This window comes from Poromitra crassiceps, assembly GCF_964638095.1.
Source record: "Poromitra crassiceps genome assembly, chromosome: 19".
Taxonomy (NCBI): domain Eukaryota; kingdom Metazoa; phylum Chordata; class Actinopteri; order Beryciformes; family Melamphaidae; genus Poromitra; species Poromitra crassiceps.
The window spans coordinates 5,004,515-5,029,657 of NC_139646.1; the positions used below are offsets into that span (position 1 = coordinate 5,004,515).

The following is a 25,143-nucleotide window of genomic DNA, read 5'->3' on the forward strand; positions in this document are numbered from 1 at the left end:
TTTGATTTTCAACTCTCCTGCCATCAGACTGGCATTGTTCAATGGATAGGTGTCTGGAATGACCAGCCACAGACTTGTCATTCTGTCTGAAATTCTCAGCAAGAGGATGACAGAAAGGAAAGGTCAGTGGTAAGACTTGAGAGTTGGATGACAAATTAATCATCTCACATTGGTGTGCAATGAGGCTTACTAATCAAATTCATTTGAGTTCCTGAAATGCACGTCTGAATTACAATTCTTCTGCCAATGGGTTTGGCCAATATGCTTCTTACATCAAAGGTTTGTTAAACAGACTTACTTTACAGTCAATTACATGTATAACCTAAAATCTTCATTTTCTTTTCATATTATACCCATTCGAGGCAAATGACACCTGGCTGTATCTCGCTGAACAGCTGAAATTAGAACTGATTTTCTGTGGTTGCGTTTTGCTTGCTTTCAGTACCATCACTGGCTACTAGGTGGCGCACCCGTCCCAGACGCCGACGGGTTTTTATGATCCCAGACACATTTTGGAAAGGGAAGCGTGTGATTTTGGAGCGAGATGCGCAGGTTTCCTTTTGGAAGTAGCACTTACAAAGCAAATGACCCATAACGACTAGATAAGAAACATTAATCATTTGCCTCATTTTTATGATGAACAGAGCGTTTAGTGAGTTTATATTTTTGTGTGCGCATTTAGACAGCGGTTTATTTAGAGAGATAACACTTATTATCTAAACGTGGTTGAAATCATTGCATGGTGTTGCATGAGCTTCCACGGGGCGGAGGGGAGGGGGTCGTGGAGAAGTGACATTCGTCTGACAAACGCTTGGCCTAGTCTGGGCACCTTTCACCCCGCTTTTTGTCATGGGGCGTAAACCACGGAACCAGAATGAACACCGGAAGGCAGTGCGCCAAAAAACGTCTTTGTTGCCGTTAGCTTGACGTCTCTTGCCTCGATTAATTGTCTGATGCAAAGCTTCTGTATTGGCTTAAAAGATGTGAGATTGTGAATCCGCAATGTTTCTAAAATAACTTCTTCAAAAACTTCGCTCGGTACGTCCATCTTTTGCTTTGTTGTTTGCCGTTCGGATACTTGTGTCAAATTGTCAAGTTAACGTAAAAGTTGACGAGCTAGAAACGCTGCCCTTCCTGTCTAGGGCGGGCTCTAGGCTCTTTCTCGCCGAGAAGAGCCTGGTGACGCGAGGTTACGCTTGGCCCGCCCTCGTGCGTCTGACGTCATCGACGTCGAATGGGACTGTTTGTTCTGGATTTGGGGCGAGGAAGGTTTGCGCGCGCGAGTCAACCGACCGAAGAAGGTAAAAAACGCATTTTGGATTATTCTCCGGATGACATGGGTATATCAAACGACGGCACACAGTCCCAGGAGGCCGATAAGAGCCTCACACGCGGCCTCTGTGGCGTCTTTTGCACGCTGTCAGTGTGCGCTTTGACAAGCGGAGCATGAGCTGTCCCTTCGCAGGCCTTGCACCGGTTCGGGCACACGAGAAGATCCATTTCTGTCTTTTAAGTTAGCGCCGGTTGGTTTTACTGCGCATGCTCTGTGATGCATCTTTGTCATTTTAATACGCGTGTTGTGGTCATTTTTTCATGGCGTCGGACACTCCATGTTGTCAGTGTGCACGTTAGCTGCAGGTCGGTATCATGCTAGCCAGCTAGCTGCTAGGCTAGGCTGTTTGTTTGTAGCCCCGTAGGCCGTATTCGTGACATAAGCTACGTCCTCTCAAGAGCGTATTTTACGCACAGTGGCGCAGATTCACACGTGGAATCCGACGTACGTACGGACCTGTCAGTTGTTTACAGTCAGTAGACATGGCGATATACTGACATGCCATGGAAGGTTAGCAAGGCAACCGTGTACTTTTGCAAAATAGAAATAAACCTCCCATAATGCAACACAGTTGTTGAATTCGTTTTTGTCTTCTATTCTCTACTTCTAGTATGTTGCTGCGTCGTTGGCTAACTTGCTTCTCAGATAACGGTATGAAGGATAACGTTATCATGGGATACGTTAATAGTGGCAAAAATGGCGGATTCATTTTATAGAACGGTTAACTAAGGCAGTGGTTCTCAACTGGGGGTCCGGGGACCGTGTGCGGTCCTTGAGGGGGTTCCAGGGGGTCCCCAGCCAAAAGGGGGGTAATTTATTTGAGCTATAATTCCATTCATAAGTAACACAATGACTATTTTGGTCATGGGTTTTATACACTTTCTGTAATAAAACATCTAGATTAATCTTATCATATGGAGGACCATGGGACAAAATCCTATCAAATGGGGGTCCGCGGTCTAATTTTTGTCAGTTTAGGCGACCTTCATGTGAAAAAATTTGAGAACCACTGAACTCAGGTGCCAAACAACACATTTCCCCCTCAATGTTTTGATGTTTGTTTCCCCGCTTCTCAAAGTTATGAAATTCATCTTGTGGTGAATGATCAAAGTAGACATAACGTTAAGCTTCCCGATGCTTGCTGCTCTCATATGATTGGTAATTTTTTTGTTTTAAGTCATTTGTCACCTCTGCACATATTGCATAATGCACTGCACAGATTGTCTGGTGTATCAGGCTTGGTTCTGCTGTCTTGTGTGAGGAATGAGAGAATTCACACACACGATGCGCATATTTCTTGTGGATCTGGATCTGCTCTGTGCTGCTTGACGCAACTCAAAGAGCGAAGTGAAAATACTAGGGGTGGGGGAAAAAATCGATTCACCTAAGTATCGCGATTTTTAATGTCACGATTTTTTGGATCGATCTTTTATTCCAGAATCGATAATCGCAAATTAAAAAAAAAAAAAAAAAAAAAAAAAATTTTTTTTGGGTGCTTGCAGTCAGGCCACTCACTGAACAGCAGGCCAGGCGCCGCCTACTGGTTTACTAGTGGTTTTATTACTTTATTAGTTAGTCTGAAGTAATAATTACACTTCAGGGTTAAAGTGGGTGCATCTCATTGTAAAATTGGACCCAAATCTGGCTTCAAACGGCCCAAATTTCACGCGCGTTGGCCCATATCGGCCTGGCCTGCTTGGTATCTAATGCCCGGCCTGAATTATGATCCCAGTCCGCCCCTGTTTTTAACTATATCGCCCAGCCCTACTCATGATATATAATATACAGTCTCTAGTGTATGATTCAACTTTTCCCATGTTCTAATCTAGTGTAAAAAAGCAAACAAACTGAAAAAATAAAAGAAAAAAATAAACAAAAATCGCAATAAATCGTAATATCGAATCGCAATAATCGTAGAATCGCAATAATCGTGAATCGCAATATATATCGAATCGGCACCAAAGTATCGTGATAGTATCGAATCGGGAGATAAGTGAATCGGCACAGCCCTAGAAAATACACAGGCCGATTTGTAGAGTGGAGCTGAGCGGAGAGCCGCTTCGGGGATGTCTCTAGTGTGGATCATTCTCAGCACATTTGGAATATGAGTGGTGGTGGTGATGCTGAGAAAGTAAGTATAGTAGGCAACAGTCAAGTGATGATGGTGATCTTTCCCTCAGAGCGTCAAGTCAGGAGTGTGATGGCCTGAGGGGGCGCCACCCGGTCCCGCCTGCCCCTGCCAGGTCCAATCTGCCTAAACTGTCTGCACAGCCACCCACCGTTGCTATGGGAGACGGACTGGAGGCGGGCAGCAGCCAGGCCCCTCCCTCTGCCCCACCGCCTCTCCCCGGCATCAACCCTCCGCCCCCTGAAACATGGGATCCCTCCAGACCCAAACGACAGACCAACCAACTACAGGTAGGGAGAATAACCAACTACAGGTAGGGATGAAAACTACAGGTAGGGAGAATAACCAACTACAGGTAGGGAGAAAACTACAGGTAGGGAGAATAACCAACTACAGGTAGGGAGAAAACCACAGGTAGAGATAACTGTGTCTCTTTGTTCTGCTGTGCTTTGCACATCTCAACTTGCAGCTTGTGTTGTAATACAATTTGATTGATTTCAGGTGTCATTTTGCTCTTTTTCAGTACCTTCTAAAAGTGGTGAAGACTTTATGGGAACACCAATTTGCATGGCCCTTCCACGCTCCCGTAGATGCCTTCAAACTCAAACTGCCTGTGAGTAGTGTGTCACTGTGTCTGTGTGTCTGTGTCTGCACGCAATCAAAGTGTAAGAACGACGAGAGTTAAAGAAGGAATTAAAAAAAATGCACGAATCCTTCGCTATTCATATTTGTTAAAGACCCCCTAAAGTCATGTTTCCAGATGTATATTAAATACTCTACTTTGAATAATAATTGGTCTCTGATGGTTTTCCCTACATGAAAGCTTAAATGATCTTGTTAAAATCCTTCAAATGACTTCCCCTACTTCTCCCTCATTAAAGAATCCAAAGCAACCAATCAGGGTTATCTAGAACCTAACTAGTAAATCACAGCATACAACACAGGCTTTCAACACATTCTCACTCCCAACTTATGACAAAGTGACGACAAGAAGGGTTCCTGACTGATCTGCAGTATATGACGAATTGGGATTAGGGGTGGGTGATATGACAATATTAGATTGTTAACAATTAGAATGGCTCCACGATATGCCTGTCCAGACAGATCATTAGTATCGTGCTTCATGCAGTGCACATTCTATCAGTTGTATTTCTATGTCTGAAAGACGCCTCCAAACCCCCCCCCCCCCCCCCTTTCCACTTGGCAAAGTGCGAGCAGCATGGAGGGACGACAACACAGAGGGGGAGTTGGTTTGACTTGTGATTGTGAACGCACAAACACACACTTGACGTAGCAGCCTGGCATCTTCGAACGAGTGAAAGAATAATATTAGCCACCGTCAGTGGCAACTGCTGCCCGTTTTTAAAGTGGCCCGCCATGAATTGACCATTTTTCCGTTTTAAAGTTTAAAACAGTTCAGACTTAATTTTTCATTACAGATTTGGTTATCGCTGCCTGCTTGGTAGCCGACGTTAGTAACGTTAGCTTGACGAGCAGCAACACTTTGACGTTTGCCTCCTTATTTGCGCATGGCTCGTTAATGCCGCCACCTCTCTCATCTTCAAAAATGTCATGTTTTGACACAACACAACCTGCATTTTGCTCGGCCCGGGCTCGGTCTGTTGCAGTGGCCCATGACATGTAGGCAGCCTATTTCTCCATTAGCCAAGCGGCTAGCTCTGCCTGCCTGCCTCCCTGAGTTTATGGAGCTGTATCAGGCCACCACAAAACTAGTTTTCAGGTAACGTTAGTGAGCGCGTGCCTGCTCGTGAACGTTATTTCTTAGCACATGAATTATTGTAAACTCAGCGTGAAAATGAACGACATGAAGATATTTATGAAACACATTTCCATGACTTTTCCAAAACAAAACAAAAAAAGATTCTATAACTTTCCCAGGGCCTGGAAATTGTATTTTAAATTTCCATGACTTTTCCAGGTTTTTATACGAACCCTGAAATTAGTTTGACGTACTTTTACCGTTCAGTAACTTGCAAAATAGTCTTAAAAACCAATATGAAAAATAATCGTGGTCAGATCGTGGATCGTGATCCTGCCTGAAAAAAGAGAATTGTGGAAACAGTCTTCTAGTGTCAAACTCGGCACAGACATTCTGCACAGTGAAGCTCAGATGTCCAACTGAAGGAACAAGAAGAAAAACTGATTTTGACCACTTGCACAGGGCGTGGTGAAGACACAGCTTTTTAGCCATAGTCATTCACTCACTCAGTCAGTCATGTCACAGAAAGAACGCTTACTTTGGGATCACTTGGTGAGATAGCCTCTCATTTCCTGACGGGGTGGTGTTTCTATCATGCTGCTTAAATGTTCACCCCACCCATTTGCGGCGCTGCCTGGACTACAACGAGCGCACCTAGACACACACACACAGCAACACGGCAGCCTCCGCGGTTCAGTTTGGCGCGCATGTGAACGGCGGATTAAGTGCACGTTTCACCATCAGTAACTGGGTTTCCATCCACCTCTGGATATTCGCATTTACCCAAAATGCGAATATAAACTTGAATGGAAACACCAGAAATTCGAATAAAGGTCGAAATATCGCATAAATGTTTTTACGCTTGGAGGGGGTGGATTTATCAGCGTATCGACAGTAGGAAGATGCGAACTTTTGCAATGGAAACAGATTTTGCGAATTAACGATGACGTACCAGATGTGACTTCACTTCCGCTTCATGCTACTCCAGGGGGAAATGGTGGCGATTAGCGCCAGGCAGTCTGAATGAAATTGAATGTAACGTTCGCAATTCTATGTATTAAATTCTAAAAAACGACCCTCAACATTTGGGAAGGCTAAGCCACACAACTAGTTCGTTATAATCTAACATCATGCTTTGAAGGCGACTTCACGACGATGAGGACGGTGATCATCACCATCACCGGGTGATGACTCAATCAAAGCAGGTCTCCGCTGATAGAGCTCTCTTACAGGCACACAGGCACGTTACGCCTCCTCCTGACGAGAAGCGCCACCGACTGCTCAACCTGCCGACTCCCAAAACTCGCTAAACAAAACTGAATGGAAACATGCATAAATTCGCATTTTATTTTGCGGATTTTCACAAAATTCGCTTGAATTATGCGATACATTTGGATGGAAACCCAGTTAGTGATACACTTAACTGCCCTGTCCCTTCTGACAGTAATAACAATGAACGTTACCGACATCGATGCAGAGTAGCAGTGATCCTAGTCTCTGGCAAGTGAGACTACAGTGATCCATGCACGCAGAGTTAGGGTGAAGAAGTGCATTACTTTACAACGGGAGGGGAAAAGAGCGAGCGACTGATTAAAGCCATCCTCTCGCCTCAAGTAAGTGACTGTGACATCGGCCATTTTCACTGGGCACACTGGGCTTTGTCATCATTGAAATAGATCACAGGATTGTGAAATTTATGCAGCTTTTTTACGGGCCGATACTGCCAGTCACGTCTGCCTTCCCTTTGAAAAACACAGCTCTGCTCCACTTCGGGCAAGTTGGAAATATATTGACAGATTTGCACCTCCCGGATCAATATAGCTCATAAGCGAGCCATTAGGAATGCACAAACGACAACTCTTTTAGTAAGGTAGACAACGAGCTACAACCTCATTTTCACCTAAATGTCCTCTGTGCGGCCAGTGCTTGGGGACCGTCTACTCTACAAAGTGCAACACACTACACAAATATTCCATAAGTTCACTGTCGTACAGTGTAGCTTCACCAAAATCACATCACACATCAATGGCCTCCTGCCGGTTATACTACAGCACTAACTTTGGAAACATATTATTTTGAACAATTTTGGTGAATTTTTATTGGGAAAATTAATCGATAAATTAACTTAATTCTCATACAATGTGGTGTCACCAAAATCACGGCACACATCAATTGCCTCATGCTGGTTCTGCTACAGCACTAACTTTGAAAAAATATTTTGCGTAATTTCAGTGAATTTGTATTGGGAAAATTAATCAATAACTTAATTCTCGTACAATGTAGTGTCACCAAAGTCACCTCACACATCGGCCTCCTGCTGGTTATACTACAGCACTAAAGTAGGAAACAGATGATTTTGCATTACATTTTTTTTGCTGATCCAAAAAATACCCCCCCCCCCCACACACACACACACACTGTATTATACTTGAATATTGGGATGTGTCCTTTATCTCACCCTGTTAGATCTTTGCTTTCATAATGACACTATACAAGAACTACCACCAATTGAATGGAATAACAATTTCCACGATTTGCCCTCACTCCATCCGTGCCGGTACCCCATCTAGCCACATCCCAGGTAAGCCCGCCCCCGCAGTTGCTACACAACGCATGTGGTCCTGGGCCGAATTTGCCCTTGTTGACGTTAGGGGGTCTTTAAATACTGTTCAGACAGGGTGTTCACCTCACACATTCTCCCTGCTTTCTCTCTCTCAAGGACTACCATAAGATCATCAAGTCCCCTATGGACATGGGCACTATAAAGAAACGTCTGGAGAACAGTTACTACTATAATGCCCTGGAGTGTATCCAGGACTTCAATACAATGTTCACAAATTGCTATATCTATAATAAGGTAAGCCTATGCTCACTGGCTATGTTAGATTTCCTCGTCCCACAATGTATTCTTGTAGTTCAGGTAGACGGATAGCTCAACTGTTTTCTCGCTCAAATAAAGAAAGAAAAAGAGAGCTAATATCCTTAGGGCCTTCTAAAAGTGTGTGTGTTTGTGTGTGTGTGTGTGTGTGTGTGTGTGTGTGTGTGTGTGTGTGTGTGTGTGTGTGTGTGTAGCCCGGCGATGATATTGTGTTAATGGCGGAGGTCTTGGAGAAGATGTTCCTCAATAAGATCTCTGAGATGCCCCAGGAGGAGACTGGATGAAGGAATCGAGGCCACAGTGGCGGAGGAGGACGACAACAATGATGGCAAATGACTTTTTTTACCATCTGTGCGACCTCTTGTTGACCTTTAAACATCTGTCTGGACCAGACGCCCACAGTGACAGTCCACCTCGACTCTATTCTCTTTCCTGCCACCTTCAGTTAATATACATACATGACCTAATCCCCAGGTTTCTCACGCTCAAATAAGCCTGAACGTTTAGAGCAGTGGTTCCCAACCTTAGGGTCGCGACCCTAAGTGGGGTCGCCTGGAACTTGCGATAAAAAAAATAAAGTCCTGAGTTTAAAGTGATAGTCTCTTAAGATTTCAGCTTTGTTCTTTTGGGTGACACCTATGGCGATGAGTGGTAATTGCAGGTGGCATCCAAACAGTGTTGCATTATGTGACATTACTAATGTCACATAATGTCACTTTATACTGCAAAGGGTTCCATCAATGGATCATATAGCCACAATCAAGATTGTGAGTGACTCTTAATTAAAAAAAAAATATTTAGAAGATAGAAAGATTTGAGATTAGACCTTTAAATCAGGATTCTGAGAATAAAGTCAGAATTCTGCACGGAAAAAGAAGCATACCATGTGACATCACTGACGATGTCACTGATGACATTATCAATCGTGTACCGGAATTTCAATGTCGCAGGTCCCTAGAATTTTGCGACGTCAAAGTAGGGGCATGAGCCAAAAAAGGTTGGGAACCCCTGGTTTAGAGTTTAACTTTTGTTCATATACTTTTTTTTATTGTGCCTTTTTTTTTGGTTCAAATTCTTTATATTTAGATTCATTTGTTTAGAATTGTTTAAGATGATAAACATTGTAAAGTGTTGAGAGATTCCCTACTTATAAAACGGAGAGTTCCGGTCCTTGATTGTGATGAGCTGAGCCGTGTTGATAGCCGGTGTGATTATAACAGCTAAGGGGTGTTCTAAGGCAAGGCCTTAAACACCCCTTAGTGCCTTGAACACCCCTTAGCGGTTGCAAAATCACTGTTAAATCACAGCGTCACGGGGGGGTATTGCTTTTATAAAACTGTTACTACATATAGCCTACCTGTGGCCCATACCACGAATGGAGGATAAGCCGATCCAGGATCTGTCCCATTGATCTGTTTTGATTTAACCAGACAATCGCAATCGAGCATGAAGGTGGTTATCAGCTGGGTCTGTCAATTTAGGATTTCCCTATCCAGCTCTGAGCTCGTGCACGTGAAAATACTCGTGCACAGGAGCTCGTGCACGTGAAAATACTCGTGCACAGGAGCTCGTGCCCACCAATGAAGCGGGGTTTGCAGCAACTAGCCACTCACACAATGCAATATGGACAACTCCAGCTTTTACAGTGCCAGACATGCCTATTTCCTCATTCATTGAAAGCGCACATCAAAGTGTATTAATTAGCGGACCTTTACTGTATGTCAGAATCAAAATCTGTGTTGATTATTAGTCTGATCATTAGTCTGTTACTGAAGGGCTGTCTAACGTTACTGCTTTGATTAACTTCAGTCATTTGATTTCTTTGAACAGCGGTTTAGCCTCCACGAGCCTACAGCAGTTTATAAACTCGATACAACCTGCACGTCTTTTTTGCGAGTGGAAGTAATGTGTAATCTCAGTCTAAATTTCCTAAATCCATAGGCCTATTTAGACCATAGATTTAGAAATGTAGGCTCAGTGAATAATCTCTTATCGCTCATGATGTGTTCGGTCGTATTGATGGAATAATTCCTAAAATAAATAAATAATGATAATAGATTTAAAAAAAGCTGCTGAACTGAATCCACACGGTGCGGGCATAGATTTAATTGATAAAAATAGCCTATTCTGTGGTCACATATTGGCAGCAGAGTGGCATATTTCATACAAGGACTATGCTGGAAAAAATATGAAGATTTCAATCACATCATAGGCCAAAAGCAGATGCAAAATGCAGGAGTAGCCTAGATGAATTAGCCTACATCTGTGTGTAGGCTATTACATTAAATTGCTTAGATGTAGTAAGCTATTCTGGCTGGTATGACCATGTCCAACCCAACGTCAGCCTCAGCTCTGTTGCGGACATGGCGCCTTGGTGCACTTTCGAGACGTTTATGTAACCTTTTTATGCCGGTGATTTAGTGATATTTCTCCATGCACCGTTCAGCTGCAATCGGCGGGGTCAAACGTAACTACTTGGGAACAAATAAAAATGAATAAATATAAAAACATTCCAAAGTGGTAAGTAGGCTTAATTTAATTATGTACAAGTGCAAGGCTTAAGTCCTCGATTAATTCAATAGAAGCTGTTAATGTTTTTTTATTTTTTTATTTTCATTTGAATGCAATGTATTTTTCATATGGGGATCCTACATGAACTCACTGTTTCCAGAGAGCCGATTGGTCAGAAGGTGGGTCTTTCATGGGTTTTGATCTTATCCTCTGAACTTAACCTGCTCCGGACAAGGTTAGCCGTGCAGCATAAGTTGCCGTGGGAATCTTATCTCGGTAAGAAGTGAACTAGCGTCGTAGCATGGCAAACCCAGTTTGCCCAGTTACCTCGCTAAGCCACTAATCTTGCTTTGTGGTATAGGCCTCTGGCAAGTTTTCAGCAAAAACAAAATGCAATATTGATAGCAAATAAGCAATATAGTCCTTCAGCCGTGGCATTTATCAGAATGGTTGCCAAACACCATGAGACGCTGTTTGGCGCAGTGATACCGTGATGCGGTCACAGGTGTGTGTTTATAGAGCCGGTAAATCACAGCCTCTTGGGGCTTATTGCTTAAACCCCCCCCCCCTCCACCCTGTGAGTTGCATAATGCTGTACCTCTCTGTCTGTCACCTCTAGTGGTGGTGATGATGAATGACTGATTTCCCCCCCAGCTCGTGATTAAATCTACAACAGGATGAGCTTTACTCTTAAGCTAGGGGTGAGAAATATTGAGAGGATGTGTGTAGATTAGGTATCTTTATCATTTAACAGAAAGACAGATTTGTTTTGCTCTGCGAAGTACAAAATAAACTTGTTGAATAAAAAATGACTTGTTTCACTCAGTATTTTTATTGGAGATTTTGACTTATCAGAAGTTTTGATTTTCAACTCTCCTGCTGCCATCAGACTGGCATTGTTCAATGGATAGGTGTCTGGAATGACCACCCACAGACTTGTCATTCTGTCTGAGATTCTCAGCAAGAGGATGACAGAAAGGAAAGGTCAGTGTAAGACTTGAGAGTTTGATGACAAATGCATCATCTCACATTGGTGTGCAATGAGGCTTACTAATCAAATTCATTTGAGTTTCTCAAATGGGTTCTGGCAATGGGTTTTGACCCAATATGTTTCTTACATCAAAGCAGTGGTGTAGTCTACGTGATACGCAGTATACCCACTAGGAAAGCTCCAGGATTTGGGTATACCCACTTAAAAATGTGCAAGGATATGTATCAATATAGTTTTATGACAACTGTAACTCCGTAATGGCCCAATGATCATGTTAATGCCGACGTTCCCCACAGAAGCTCAAATACATGTTAAATGATCAACTTATACCAGAGTCTTCACTGTTGATAAATCCATCTGCACTGATACAGGTTTTACATACTGTACATTATAGGATGATGCTCTGTCTGGTTTTGAATGATCACTTACCACAAGGATACCTATGTTTAGGTTTGTTTATTTATAGGCTACTTAATGTATTTATGCCTATATGTCATTTAAAGAGAGGGAACGAGCTCAGGATTTAGGTCCCCTAGGCCAGTGATTCCCAACCCTTTTCATATCAAGGACACCAATTCCGTCCACATCTGAGCAACAGACCCCCCATTTGTTAAGTTAAAGTATCCTTTATCCCCAGGACCAACTCCAGTTCTTTTGCCATTCCCTTAGTCAGGGGCACTGACAGGAGTATTATTTTAAGAGATTTTGTCTCTCAAATCTGATCATATTTATGGTAGGTACTAGGTAGAGAGAGAATGAAACTGATCAAAGCAGTCATTCTTCTACATTCTCTATAATGTTAACGTCTTGCAAATGAAATAAACCTGGAAACCACTCATAGCCTTGGCCAAAATGACACCTGCATCTTGGTGAACAGCTGAAATTACAACTGATTTTCTGTGGTTGCGTTTAGCTTGCTTTCAGTACCATCACTGGCCACCAGGCGGCGTACCTACTCCTTCCGTCCCAGACGGGTATGGTCCCAGGACCCAGACTAGGTTATCCCAGACACATTTTTGAAAGGATCAAAGCGTGTGATTTTGGAGCGAGATGCGCAGGTTTCCTTTTTGTAAGTAGCACTTACAAAGCAAATGACCCATAACGACTAGATAAGAAACATTAATCATTTGCTTCATTTTTTTATGATGAACAGAGCGTTTAGTGAGTTTATATTTTCATTGATTTTTTTGTGTGTGCGCATTTAGACAGCGGTTTATTTAGAGAGATAACACTTATTATCTAAACGTGGTTGAAATCATTGCATGGTGTTGCATGAGCTTCCACGGGGCGGAGGGGAGGGGGTCGTGGAGAGGTGACATTCGTCTGACAAACGCTTGGGCCCGCCCCCGTGCGTCTGACGTCATCGACGTCGAATGGGACTGTTTGTTCTGGATTTGGGGCGAGGAAGGTCTGCGCGCGCTGACAACCGACCGAAGAAGGTAAAAAACGCATTTTGGATTATTCTCCGGATGACATGGGTATATCAAACGACGGCACACAGTCCCGGGAGGCCGATAAGAGCCTCACACGCGGCCTCTGTGGCGTCTTTTGCACGCTGTCAGTGTGCGCTTTGACAAGCGGAGCATGAGCTGTCCCTTCGCAGGCCTTGCACCGGTTCGGGCACACGAGAAGATCCATTTCTGTCTTTTAAGTTAGCGCCGGTTGGTTTTACTGCGCATGCTCTGTGATGCATCTTTGTCATTTTAATACGCGTGTTGTGGTCATTTTTTCATGGCGTCGGACACTCCATGTTGTCAGTGTGCACGTTAGCTGCAGGTCGGTATCATGCTAGCCAGCTAGCTGCTAGGCTGTTTGTTTGTAGCCCCGTAGGCCGTATTCGTGACATAAGCTACGTCCTCTCAAGAGCGTATCTTACGCACAGTGGCGCAGATTCACATGTGAAATCCGACGTACGTCATTTCGAGAATATCAACCCCGTCCAAGTCGTATTCTGAAAGGCTGTTTACGTGCGGAGCTGTCAGTTGCTTACAGCAGACATGGCGAACATGGAAGGTTAGCAAGGCAACGCTGTACTTTAGCGAAATAGAAATAAACTTAACCATAATGCAACACAATTGTTGAATACGTTTCCCCTCCTCATATTTTCTACTTCTAGTATTGATGCGTCAAATATTTAAGACGCGCTGCGTCGTTGGCTAACTTGCTTCTCAGATAACGGTATGAATGATAACGTTATCATGGGATACGTTAATAGTGGCAAAATGGCTGATTAATTTTACAGAACGGTTAACTAAGGTGCCAAACAACACATTTCCCCCCTCAATGTTTCCCTGGTTCTCAAAGTTATGAAATTCATCTTGATCATAATGATCAAACGTAGTACGACATAAGCTTCCCGATGCTTGCTGCTCTCATACGATTGTATTTCCTACAGACTCCATCAGCCTCAGTCTCCTGAGGTCAGTTAGACCACTTGTTATCAGTACACTACATAACGTTACAGCATTAAGTTTGAAAGCTGAAATCACTACATGAAATCATGTTTTTATGTCATTTGTCACCTCTGCACATATTGCATAATGCACTGCACAGATTGTCTGGTGTATCAGGCTTGGTTCTGCTGTCTTGTGTGAGGAATGAGAGAATTCACACACACGATATTTCTTGTTACTTGGTATAAAGTGTGGAAAGAAACAGTCTGCATGTGCTGTGTCAACCAACCACGTTTACATTGGTATTCCCTGATTCTCTCTCTGTCTCAGGTGTGACAGTAGTCCCTTTATCGGTGTGGTGTGGTCTCCTTGCCCCGACAGCATCGTGCCACTTTCAGAAGTCACTCTAGATAGGCTAGGCTAGCCTATATCATCTGCCCACGGCCCAGTCAAAGACAGGTGCCTCTTCCTCCTGACAAACCTCCGGTGTTGCCTCCATAAATCGCCTCCTCCCCAGGCTTTGAGATATGATCGCACAACTGGATTAGACCAAGGCTGCCCAGCAACAAACATGTAAGTGTCCAGACTCAAATCTGTGTTTGATTGACAAAGTCATCTATATAACACATGCGTACCTCCTCTATGGCACCTTTTACACTTTCCACACTTTGCAGCCTAAGTTTCCAAAGTAAAATGCTGTTATTATTTAGGAGACTATTCCATACCCCCCAGCCAATCACCAATTGAAACCAGACTTAGTTTCTACTAACAATGGCACATCGTGTAAGAATGCACAGCATCTTGTAGATCAGGGCTATTCAATTGGCGGCCCGCGGGCCAGATCCGGCCCGCCAATCAAGTCAGACCGGCCCGCGGATGAGTTCTAAAAAATAATAATAATAATAATTAAAAAAAAAAAAAAAAAAAAAAAAAAAAAATATATATATATATATTTATGACACCCGAATGGTTGGTGCAACCACAGACGTTCGCCATCTGAACACAGACATCATCATTCATAATCTATATCTGACATTTTTGGCACAATAAATCGTTCAAACCAGCAAAGCACTGGTAAAATAGCTTGTTATACATACTCCTGGAGGGTTGGTGGCGGTATTCTGCAAAAGACGCAAGCAAAAGACCCAAAGAGGAAGAAAAGAAGGAAGCAGCAGCTCTCCTGAACGCCTCAGAGGGAAAACCAAAACCGCCTCGTAGCCTACTAGCTATTTGACTGATGATACCATGTCACTATCAAAGCTGAAAAAAAGAAAAGTTGATGCCGAAAATCGTCAGTTTAACAAAGAATGGACCGATAAATATGTGTACATTGAAACTGCTGACGGCAAGCCAATGTGTTTGCTCTGCAATGAGTGCAATGCTGTCGCAAAGGAATACAACCTGCGGAGGCACTTCAAAACAACACACCCAAACTTTGATGCAACTTATCCGCCAGGTTCAGATTTTCGCCAGCAAAAGATCAAAACTCTCGCAGCCATCTACGAGCGTACACGCGTTGCCTTCAGTCGATCTTGTTCTATCCAGGAGAAGGCAACGGCAGCGTCTCTCCGGGTGGCATGGATCCTTGGTAAAAAGAAAAGGCCATTTACTGACGCCGAGACGATAAAAGCATGCATGCTTGCCGTTGTCGAAGAGGTGGTAGCAGACGATAAGGTGAGAGAGCAAGTGATTTCGTCTATCAAGTCAATACCCATGTCGGATACAACAACTGCAAGAAGGATGGATCTTTTAGCCACAGACGTCTTTGAAACTCTTTTGGATCATTTGAGGAAAGCTGATGTTATGTCACTGGCTGTGGACGAATCCACAGATAACTCTGACACAGCTCAACTGTGTTTATTTGTGCGTTTTTTCGATGGTGACTGTTTCAGAGAGGACATCCTGGGCCTAATACCACTGGAGGGACATACAACTGGTGAAATTATTTTCGAGAAGATTGTTGGTTTTTTCAATGCCAACAGGCTTAATTTGGAGCATGTTAACATGCTAGTTACAGATGGTGCTCCATCTATGGCAGGGAGAGTTAAAGGCCTGTCTGCGCGACTGTCTGCCATCGCACCGAGGATGAAATCACTCCACTGCCTGATCCACCAGAGCGTGCTGTGCGCTCGACTCAGTGGTGAGTTGAAAAATACTATGGACTCAGTTATGTCTATCATTAACTTTATCAGATCAACATCCAGTCTTCAACACCGACTGTTTCGTCAACTACTTGACGACATGTCAGCTGATCATTGTGACCTAATTTTACATAATGATGTCCGGTGGCTAAGCAAGGGCAAAGCCCTGAAGAGAGTGTGTGACCTGAGGGAGGAAATTGTAACTTTTCTCCGTGATAGCAAGCACAAGAAAGCCCACACGTTTCTGTTGCAAATGCAGGACGATGGATTTGTGTCACAGATGTGCTTTTTAAGCGACATCTTTCATCATTTGAATGGGCTTAATCTGCAACTACAAGGGAAAAATAAAACAGTGGTTGATGTTGTTGAAAAACTGACTGCGTTTAAAAATAAAATTGTTATTTTCTCATCTGATCTCACTGACAGAATGCTCCACTTTCCCACACTTCGTGACTTTATCCAGTCATCAGCAAGTGCCACAGTCACTCAATTAATGTCAGATTTTTTGGATAAATTGAGGCAGAACTTTGCAGCAAGATTTGATGACTTTGACATGCCCGAAGAATTGCTGCATTTTGTGAGAGACCCATTCGCCAACGCATCCGATATTTCCCCCAAAGGGCAAGAGTTCCTCACGTCACATGACATTGATGAAGGTTCCCTGCAACTGGAAATAATTGACATGCAAGCATCATCTGCTCTGAAGGATGCACTTGAGAAAGAGGGATTCACACAGTTTTGGGTGAAGTGTATAAATGTGGAGAAATTCCCAAACACAAAAAGACTGGCCATATCTGTGTTAACAATGTTCGCATCAACATATACCTGCGAGTCCAGCTTCTCTCACATGAACGCCATAAAAAGGAGCGACCGTGTCTCCTTGACAAACGAACGTTTGCATCACTGTTTGCGGGTTGCCCTCACTTCATATGAACCCTCCTTCTCTGCCATTGCCCAGTCAAAGAAGTGCCATCTCTCTCATTAGTAGTAGCCTAGGCTAGGCTTATCTGTTTTTTCCCCTGATTTGTGAAAGAAAGATAACTGGAGTCTGGACAATATTGAATGGATGTGATGCAGGCTAGCTCATGTGTGTTGGTTAAATTAAGTTAAACAAAATAGAGATGCTGTGATGTAGCTAAAGAAGACATGATGCCTTATCAATGGTTTTGAGCTGCTGTGATTTAGCTAAAGTCAGATGCACTATAAATGTATTTTTCAGTTGTGATGTAAACAAGACATGATGCCTTATACATGTTTTGAGCTGCTGTGATTTAGCTACCACTATAAATGTGTTGTTTTTCAGATGTGATGTAGCTAAAGTGAGCTGCTGTGATTGAACTAAAGTCAGATGCACTATAAATGTATTTTTCTGTTGTGATGTAAACAAGACATGATGCCTTATACATGTTTTGAGCTGCTGTAATGTAGCTAAAAGTCAGATGCACTATACATGTTGTTTTTCAGTTGTGATGTAGCTAAAGTGAGCTGCTGTGATTTAGCTAAAGTCAGATGCACTATAAATGTGTTGTTTTTCAGGTGTGATCTAAACAAGACAAGATGCCTTATGAATGTTTTGAGCTGCTGTGATGTAGCTAAAAGTCAGATGCACTATAAATGTTTTTCAGGAGAAGCTACAAGCAAAGGTGCAATGTTAATGTTTTTTCAGGAGATGTGTTAGCTATGTTCTAAACAAGAAATGTGGTTAAAATGTTTACAGTAGTTTTACCTTCTTATATTTCAAATGGCTGACATGTTGTTGAACACTTAGATTTGTTTCAAGTATGTGTTTTGGGACTTTAATAGCTTTTGTTGGACAGCAATTAAGCACTTTAAAATGACAATTAAGCTACTTTCGCAAAATAAAAGTTTTGAAAATGTGGTGGCGTGTTGTGTCAACTAGTGTACATATAATGGGATTAATAGCTCGGGGAACGGTCCGGCCCTCGGCCCATTAGGTTTCTGCCAATGCGGCCCTCCGAACAATTTAATTGAATAGCCCTGTTGTAGATTCATCACACCTCGGCCTCCTCCAGTATCAAAGTGAACCGTAACCATAGAAAACCACAAATCACCTTTGCTGAAATTTGCCATGTCAGCATCTTGATGTGTTGCTTTATTCTAGAAGTTGCTGTGTTGTGTGCTGATGATCTCTCCTATACGAGTGTTCCTGAGGCAGCCGTAGCTAGTAGTACAGGTGCAGTAGTATTATTTACTGCTATATTTACAGTGCTATCTATATAGTATAGACATCTGTGATATGGTTTAGAGTTGCCCGTACTGTTTCTACTAGATCAGTGGTTCTCAACCTGTCGCAAGTCAAGTCAAGTTTATTTGCACATCGCACATTTCATACACAGATGCAGTTCAAAGTGCTTCACATAAAACGCAGGGCTCCCTCCCTCTCATACTTTCATATGGAGGTCATTTCTGAGGTGCTACTTGGTGTAAAAAGGTTGAAAAACACTGTACTAGATAACCCCAGTAAGGCTGGATCTTAACAATATTTGATTGAACATTATGCACACAGAAATGTACATTGTACATCTTTGATATGTGCTGTGTGAAAAGTGTTGCCTAAAAGCATCCCAGACAGTGACGCATGCCGTGGAGCTTTATGTGAGTGATTGCGAAGCTGGCGAACTAGAACAGAACAAAGATGAAGACGAGCTGTGTGTGTGGACAACAAGCACTATCTGTAAAGATTTGTTGTTGAGCTTCATTGCGATGGGTGTTAACACCAGTAATACCTACAGACAAAACCTAGTGAGTGAGTATGTGGCAATCCTTAAAATCCACCCAATCACCCAGCGGTCCATATAAGCAGTGAAGAGGGAAGCTCAAGATGCAGCTCTGACATCCTTCAGTCGTTTCCTAAAGGCACACTTTATGGTTTAAAAAATAATAATCTTGGATTAGATAACACATCAAGTCATGACTGCCACATACATACACCGTGGAAAAAAGAGTTTCACAGCATAAATATATATATATATATATAAATATATATAAACAAATGCCCAGCCATAAGTACTTGAAGTAGAAATAACTTAGCTGGGGGGGGCATGGTGGCTCAGTGGTAGAGCTGTCGCCTCACAGCTAGAAGGTCCTGGGTTCGATTCCCACCTGGGACGCTGTGAACGCTGAAGGAATGCGTGCCCGTCCGCATGTCCTCGAGTGCCCACCGCCCGGGTGGCGTCGTCAAAAGGGCCTTTCTGTGTGGAGTTTGCATGTTCTCCCCGTGCCCCCTGGGGGTTTCCTTCATATAGGAACCCCTCACCAAAACATGCAATATCCTGGTTGCTAATGTGGTGCCTCCTCTGCTCGTTAGGGGCGCCTGTTCAGAAGGAGGGGAACTGGTTGGAATAGCGTGATCCTCCCACGTGCTATGTCCTACCGGTGAAGCTTCACCTGTCAGGTGAAAATAAGCGGCTGGCTAACTGCCCATGTCTCGGAGGAAGCATGGAGCCAGTTTCGGCTCTCCCCAGATCGGCAGAGGGTGGAGCAGCAACCAGGATAAATAAATTAAATTAGCACTAATGGGGGATAAAAATCGGATAAAAAATCTGGAAAAAAATAATAATAATAACATAGCTGAACAGAGAGAGTTGTTGAAAAGCTGAAGAAGAGCTTTGCAGTGTGACACAACTTCTTTACCACAACTCATGTGTGGACAAGATTCATAACACAGCCGTATATGAGTTTGACAGTCCAATTGATCAAATAATGGAATCTGAATAGCAGATGTTTGTTGACGTCTCCCTGGCGACCACACGGGAGAGATGATTGCCCAAATTCTCAGAGGAGCGCAGGAGCTGTGATGATTGAAAGAAGAATGCCAAGTGGACTCTGCATTACTACTGGCAACAAACGATATTATCAAGGCACTCCAGCTGAAAGACTGGACAACGAGGTTAACTAACAGTGTTGGTTAACGCTCCGATGAGATTTCTGTCCTGTCATCATTTAAATGTGAATTATTCGAATATTTCTAAACGCTATAATACATTATTTAAAAATGGAGAGAAGTGGGAAAGGGCATCACGTCGAATGTGCCAGTGGCGTGCACAAGAAAGTGGCGAGTGCCTTCTCCAATACATGGGGAAAAAGCAACCGTGAACTGGCCATCGCTCAGGCTTAACTGGCCTTGCCTAGTCTCCATCGCTCAGGTTCCACGGTCCACCAGCGCACACATGGAACACCAGCCAGCTCTTGGCACAAATTAATCCAAAGGTTGATTGAGCGTGTCTTCAAGTGCTGAGGGTTATACAGAAAAGACCAGGCATTTGGTTTCAACTTGGCAAGACATGGACGTTTCTGAGTCTGTTAACAAGGCCCTAAGCCCTCTCTCTCTCATGGAGTCCACTGCAACCTTTTCTGGAGAGAAGTATACAAGTGTCTCCCTCCACCTTAAACCTGTGCTCCGTCTTTTCATTGAGCGCATTGTGAAACCAGATGATGATGACGACACCCAGCTCAGCCAAAAATATTAAACCCACAATGACGCACCTCTTGAATAAGAGAACCAGCTACGCAGGAGCTGCAAGACATGTCATTCCTCCTTCATCCCTGTTTTAGCTCAACTGTATCAAGGATGAGAAGGTAGCCTGCATTTAGACGACAGCAGCAGCTGCATATATTGAGCCATTGCTGGTAGTGCAGGCAATGCTGAGAAGAAGGAAGTTTCCACACCAGCACCAGCAGGAGAAGCTGCAGCAATTGAAAGGAGAATTCCTGTGTTTTTCAACCTGGAACCTATTTTCTTTCTTTCTTTTTAATGTATAACTAAGTAACTAGTAATATGAACAGAAATATTTGAAATTGGTGCAGTATTGAGTATTGACCAAGATTGCTTCAGTTGGCAGCTGCTTTTCCCACACGATGCCCCTACTGCGCTAAACCGGCTTGTTTTTTACCACTGACAGGATCAGATTATTCCATCATTACATTATTATAGAGATAATTTAGTCTTGCGAGAGTTGTGTTGTTTGCTGGAAGTCAGCTGTGGTGGGCAAAGCTGGGGGCTGCCATTTTTCTTGTTTTTGGAGTAGCTGAAAGAGTTTGTAAGTTCTGGCTGAATATTGATCCGATTTCGAGAATATGGACGAGGCATTTGAATTTGATGGCCGCCCGTATTTATTTGAGCCAGGCTGTGATTATGGATTACAAACTGAAGAGCGGGGTCAAGGGGAGCTTCTATCTCTGCCAATAGTTGGCTTTCCAGCCAAGTGTATCGCAAATTGAAACAGATTTTTCTGAAAATCGGCAAAAGAAATGCGAAATAATGCGCATTTCTATCCACTCTGCTATTCTGCGAATTAGAGCTGTCAATCACCTGGTGTTTGAGGTTGTCTGCCTCTGCTGATCTGCTGCTAGACCTGATACTGTACATGCATCTAGACCTGATACTGTACATGCATCTAGACCTGATACTGTACATGCATCGTCTAGACCTGATACTGTACATGCATCTAGACCTGATACTGTACATGCATCTAGACCTGATACTGTACATGCATCTAGACCTGATACTGTACATGCATCATCTAGACCTGATACTGTACATGCATCTAGACCTGATACTGTACATGCATCATCTAGACCTGATACTGTACATGCATCATCTAGACCTGATACTGTACATGCATCTAGACCTGATACTGTACATGCATCTAGACCTGATACTGTACATGCATCATCTAGACCTGATACTGTACATGCATCATCTAGACCTGATACTGTACATGCATCTAGACCTGATACTGTACATGCATCTAGACCTGATACTGTACATGCATCATCTAGACCTGATACTGTACATGCATCTAGACCTGATACTGTACATGCATCTAGACCTGATACTGTACATGCATCTAGACCTGATACTGTACATGCATCATCTAGACCTGATACTGTACATGCATCTAGACCTGATACTGTACATGCATCATCTAGACCTGATACTGTACATGCATCTAGACCTGATACTGTACATGCATCTAGACCTGATACTGTACATGCATCATCTAGACCTGATACTGTACATGCATCGTCTAGACCTGATACTGTACATGCATCATCTAGACCTGATACTGTACATGCATCTAGACCTGATAGTACATGCATCTAGACCTGATACTGGACATGCATCTAGACCTGATACTGTACATGCATCATCTAGACCTGATACTGTACATGCATCTAGACCTGATACTGTACATGCATCTAGACCTGATACTGTACATGCATCTAGACCTGATACTGTACATGCATCATCTAGACCTGATACTGTACATGCATCTAGACCTGATACTGTACATGCATCTAGACCTGATACTGTACATGCATCATCTAGACCTGATACTGTACATGCATCTAGACCTGATACTGTACATGCATCATCTAGACCTGATACTGTACATGCATCTAGACCTGATACTGTACATGCATCTAGACCTGATACTGTACATGCATCATCTAGACCTGATACTGTACATGCATCGTCTAGACCTGATACTGTACATGCATCATCTAGACCTGATACTGTACATGCATCTAGACCTGATACTGTACATGCATCATCTAGACCTGATACTGTACATGCATCTAGACCTGATACTGTACATGCATCGTCTAGACCTGATACTGTACATGCATCGTCTTGCAGGCAGGCAGCGACCAAGTCTTAATTCAAAACCTCTACGTTATTTAAAGTTTCTTGATGATCTACAAAGGTACATACACTGATGCCATTTCTGGATTATCAGGTGCCACTCTTCAACTCGGCAAGCATAACGTTATAATCCACGGAGCAATTCTAGAAGTGAGTCGCATTAACATTAAACATGAAACTGTGTGGTTTTTGAATGGAGAGATGACTGAAGATTCCCTTAATGTTTCTTCTGCATTTATCGCATTTAATGTGATGGACAGCAGACGGATAGAGGGTGAACACTGCTGCAAGGTAATCCAAAATCGCTCTGACTAGTTAGTTAAACATAAAAAATATGAAAATAAGGTCCAGGTTGAAAAAATACCGACATTCTCATTGAACTGACAGCTAAGAAGCCAAAGAAGAATTTGAGTACCTTCTCTACCATGCCGAAGATGCCAAAGAGTTTGACAGTGAGACAGATCCACTGGAGTGTCCAAAGCGACATGAGATTTAGGCAGATGTGTTCCAAGGGTGTGTCACTTGGGCCAAAATGTCTGCATTCCCACCACTAGTGCCCCGTCGGAAACCGGCATTCTTCACCGGTGGTAACATAGCAACATGCCACAGATCTGCACCTAAAGCCAAAGAGGGGTGATCAACACCCTGCAGTGAATGTTTTTGTTTTTTTGCACTAAAGCCAGACTGGTGTTTGAAGCATAGACCGTATTAGAAGAAGCTTTAATTCTACTTCAAGGAGCAAATATTGAGGGAGACGTTTGTACTTTTCTAAACACGCATATTTTCTCACTAACATGCATCCTTATTAGGGGTGCACCGATCACGTTTTTTGCCACCGATTGCCGATCGCCTATGGGAAATATCTGCCCAACCGATCATCGACCGATCACCGATCACCGATATATAAACTCCTCAAAGAAAGTTTGGAAACGTTATTTTAGGTCGATTATTTCTCCCCTTTAATAATACCAATTGGCATTGTATTTTATATCGTTGGAAAGCCTGATTAGTGATGCGCCTTTTTTTATTATTATTATTATTATTTATTTATTTTTATATAAAAAAATTGCCGATCGCATATTTGAGGTCAAAATCGGCCGATACAGATTGCTTGCCGATCGATCGGTGCACCCCTAATCCTTATGTTATGCGGTCACATCTTTTGCAATGGCAGCAGGTCATTATGCAGGCCAGGCCCTATTGGTGAGCTCTGTTCACCTTCACAGCCTCTAGATTTAGGTGTGTCATCGGTCAACGCTGAAGAGTTTGGAATCATCTCTCACAACCAACCAAAACCAGCTGACATTCACTAATGGCAGACAATTCTCTGCACTAGTGTGATTATTAAAGGGATAGTGGACATTTTTTAAAGTCTAGCCCTATTTGCTACTTACCTATGATGATGATTGATGTTGATTGGTAGACTTCTTTCTCAGCACAAATCCATCCTGTTTCTCATAGTACTGTAGCACTGGAAAGTTGGGCAAAAACGAATGCAAGGTCAATAGGGCTGTGGCGATTCACTTATCTCCCGATTCGATACTATCACGATTCTTGGGTGCCGATTCGATTTATATTGCGATTCTACGATTATTGCGATTCTACGATTATTGTGATTCGATATTACGATTTATTGCGATTTTTGTTTATTTTTTTCTTTTATTTTTTCAGTTTGTTTGCTTTTTTACACTACCGTAGATTAGAACATGGGAAAAGTTGAATCATACACTAGAGACTGTATATTATATATCATGAGTAGGGCTGGGCGATATAGTTAAAAACAGGGGCGGACTGGGATCATAATTCAGGCCGGGCATTAGATACCAAGCAGGCCAGGCCGATATGGGCCGACGCGCGTGAAATTTGGGCCGTTTGAAGCCCAATTTGGGCCGTTTGAAGCCAGATTTGGGCCGTTTGAAGTCCAATTTTACAATGAGATGCACCCACTTTAACCCTGAAGTGTAATTATTACTTCAGACTAACTAATAAAGTAATAAAACCACTAGTAAACCAGTAGGCGGCGCCTGGCCTGCTGTTCAGTGAGTGGCCTGACTGCAAGCACCCAAAAAAAAAAAAAATTTTTTTTTGCGATTATCGATTCTGGAATAAAATATCGATTCAAAAAATCGTGACATTAAAAATCGCGATACTTAGGTGAATCGATTTTTTTCCCCCACCCCTAAAGGTCAATGGTGTCACAGTCCGGTACCGCTATGTATAAGCTGACTGAGGCTTATTAAAACGTCGTCCACATTGCTCACAAAGTCAGCTTGTCCATACAGGAGCGTGACCCCGTTGACCTTGCATTCGTCCACCCCCCCCCTACATTCCAGAGCTACTATGAGGAGCAGGATGGATTGTGCCGAGAAAGAACTCTA

The 25,143-nt window shown here is 43.0% G+C and overlaps 2 protein-coding genes across 3 annotated transcripts in view; both read left to right on the forward strand.

The window, feature by feature from the left end:
* Positions 1–1,242: 1,242 nt before the first annotated feature.
* LOC310794070 (bromodomain-containing protein 3-like) lies at positions 1,243–11,358 on the forward strand. Of its 2 annotated transcripts, none has more exons than XM_083655950.1 (5): positions 1,243–1,301; positions 3,514–3,751; positions 3,985–4,074; positions 7,901–8,038; positions 8,254–11,358. In XM_083655950.1, exons 2-5 carry the CDS (start codon positions 3,620–3,622, stop codon positions 8,341–8,343), a joined length of 450 nt encoding a protein of 149 aa, XP_083512076.1. In that variant the 5' UTR covers positions 1,243–1,301; positions 3,514–3,619; the 3' UTR covers positions 8,344–11,358. The 2 variants fall into 2 exon arrangements, with proteins under 2 accessions (XP_083512076.1, XP_083512077.1); XM_083655951.1 differs by lacking the exon at positions 8,254–11,358 and adding an exon at positions 7,648–7,762 and having other exon boundaries at positions 7,901–8,037.
* A 1,604-nt stretch (positions 11,359–12,962) lies between these two features.
* LOC310794071 (bromodomain-containing protein 4-like) overlaps positions 12,963–25,143 on the forward strand; it is a 39,903-nt gene continuing 27,722 nt past the window's right edge. Inside the window, exon 1 of the mRNA XM_083655952.1 lies at positions 12,963–13,000. The gene's annotated coding sequence lies outside the window, so the exon portion shown is untranslated. The remainder of the gene's footprint in view (positions 13,001–25,143) is intronic.

Excerpts from the sequence above, each read along its gene's own strand:
- LOC310794070 (XM_083655950.1), top strand. The coding sequence starts at position 3,620 with ATGGGAGACGGACTGGAGGCGGGCAGCAGCCAGGCCCCTCCCTCTGCC. Across the intron at positions 3,752-3,984 it reads GACAGACCAACCAACTACAG|TACCTTCTAAAAGTGGTGAA; the intron begins GTAGGGAGAATA and ends GCTCTTTTTCAG. Across the intron at positions 4,075-7,900 it reads CCTTCAAACTCAAACTGCCT|GACTACCATAAGATCATCAA; the intron begins GTGAGTAGTGTG and ends CTCTCTCTCAAG.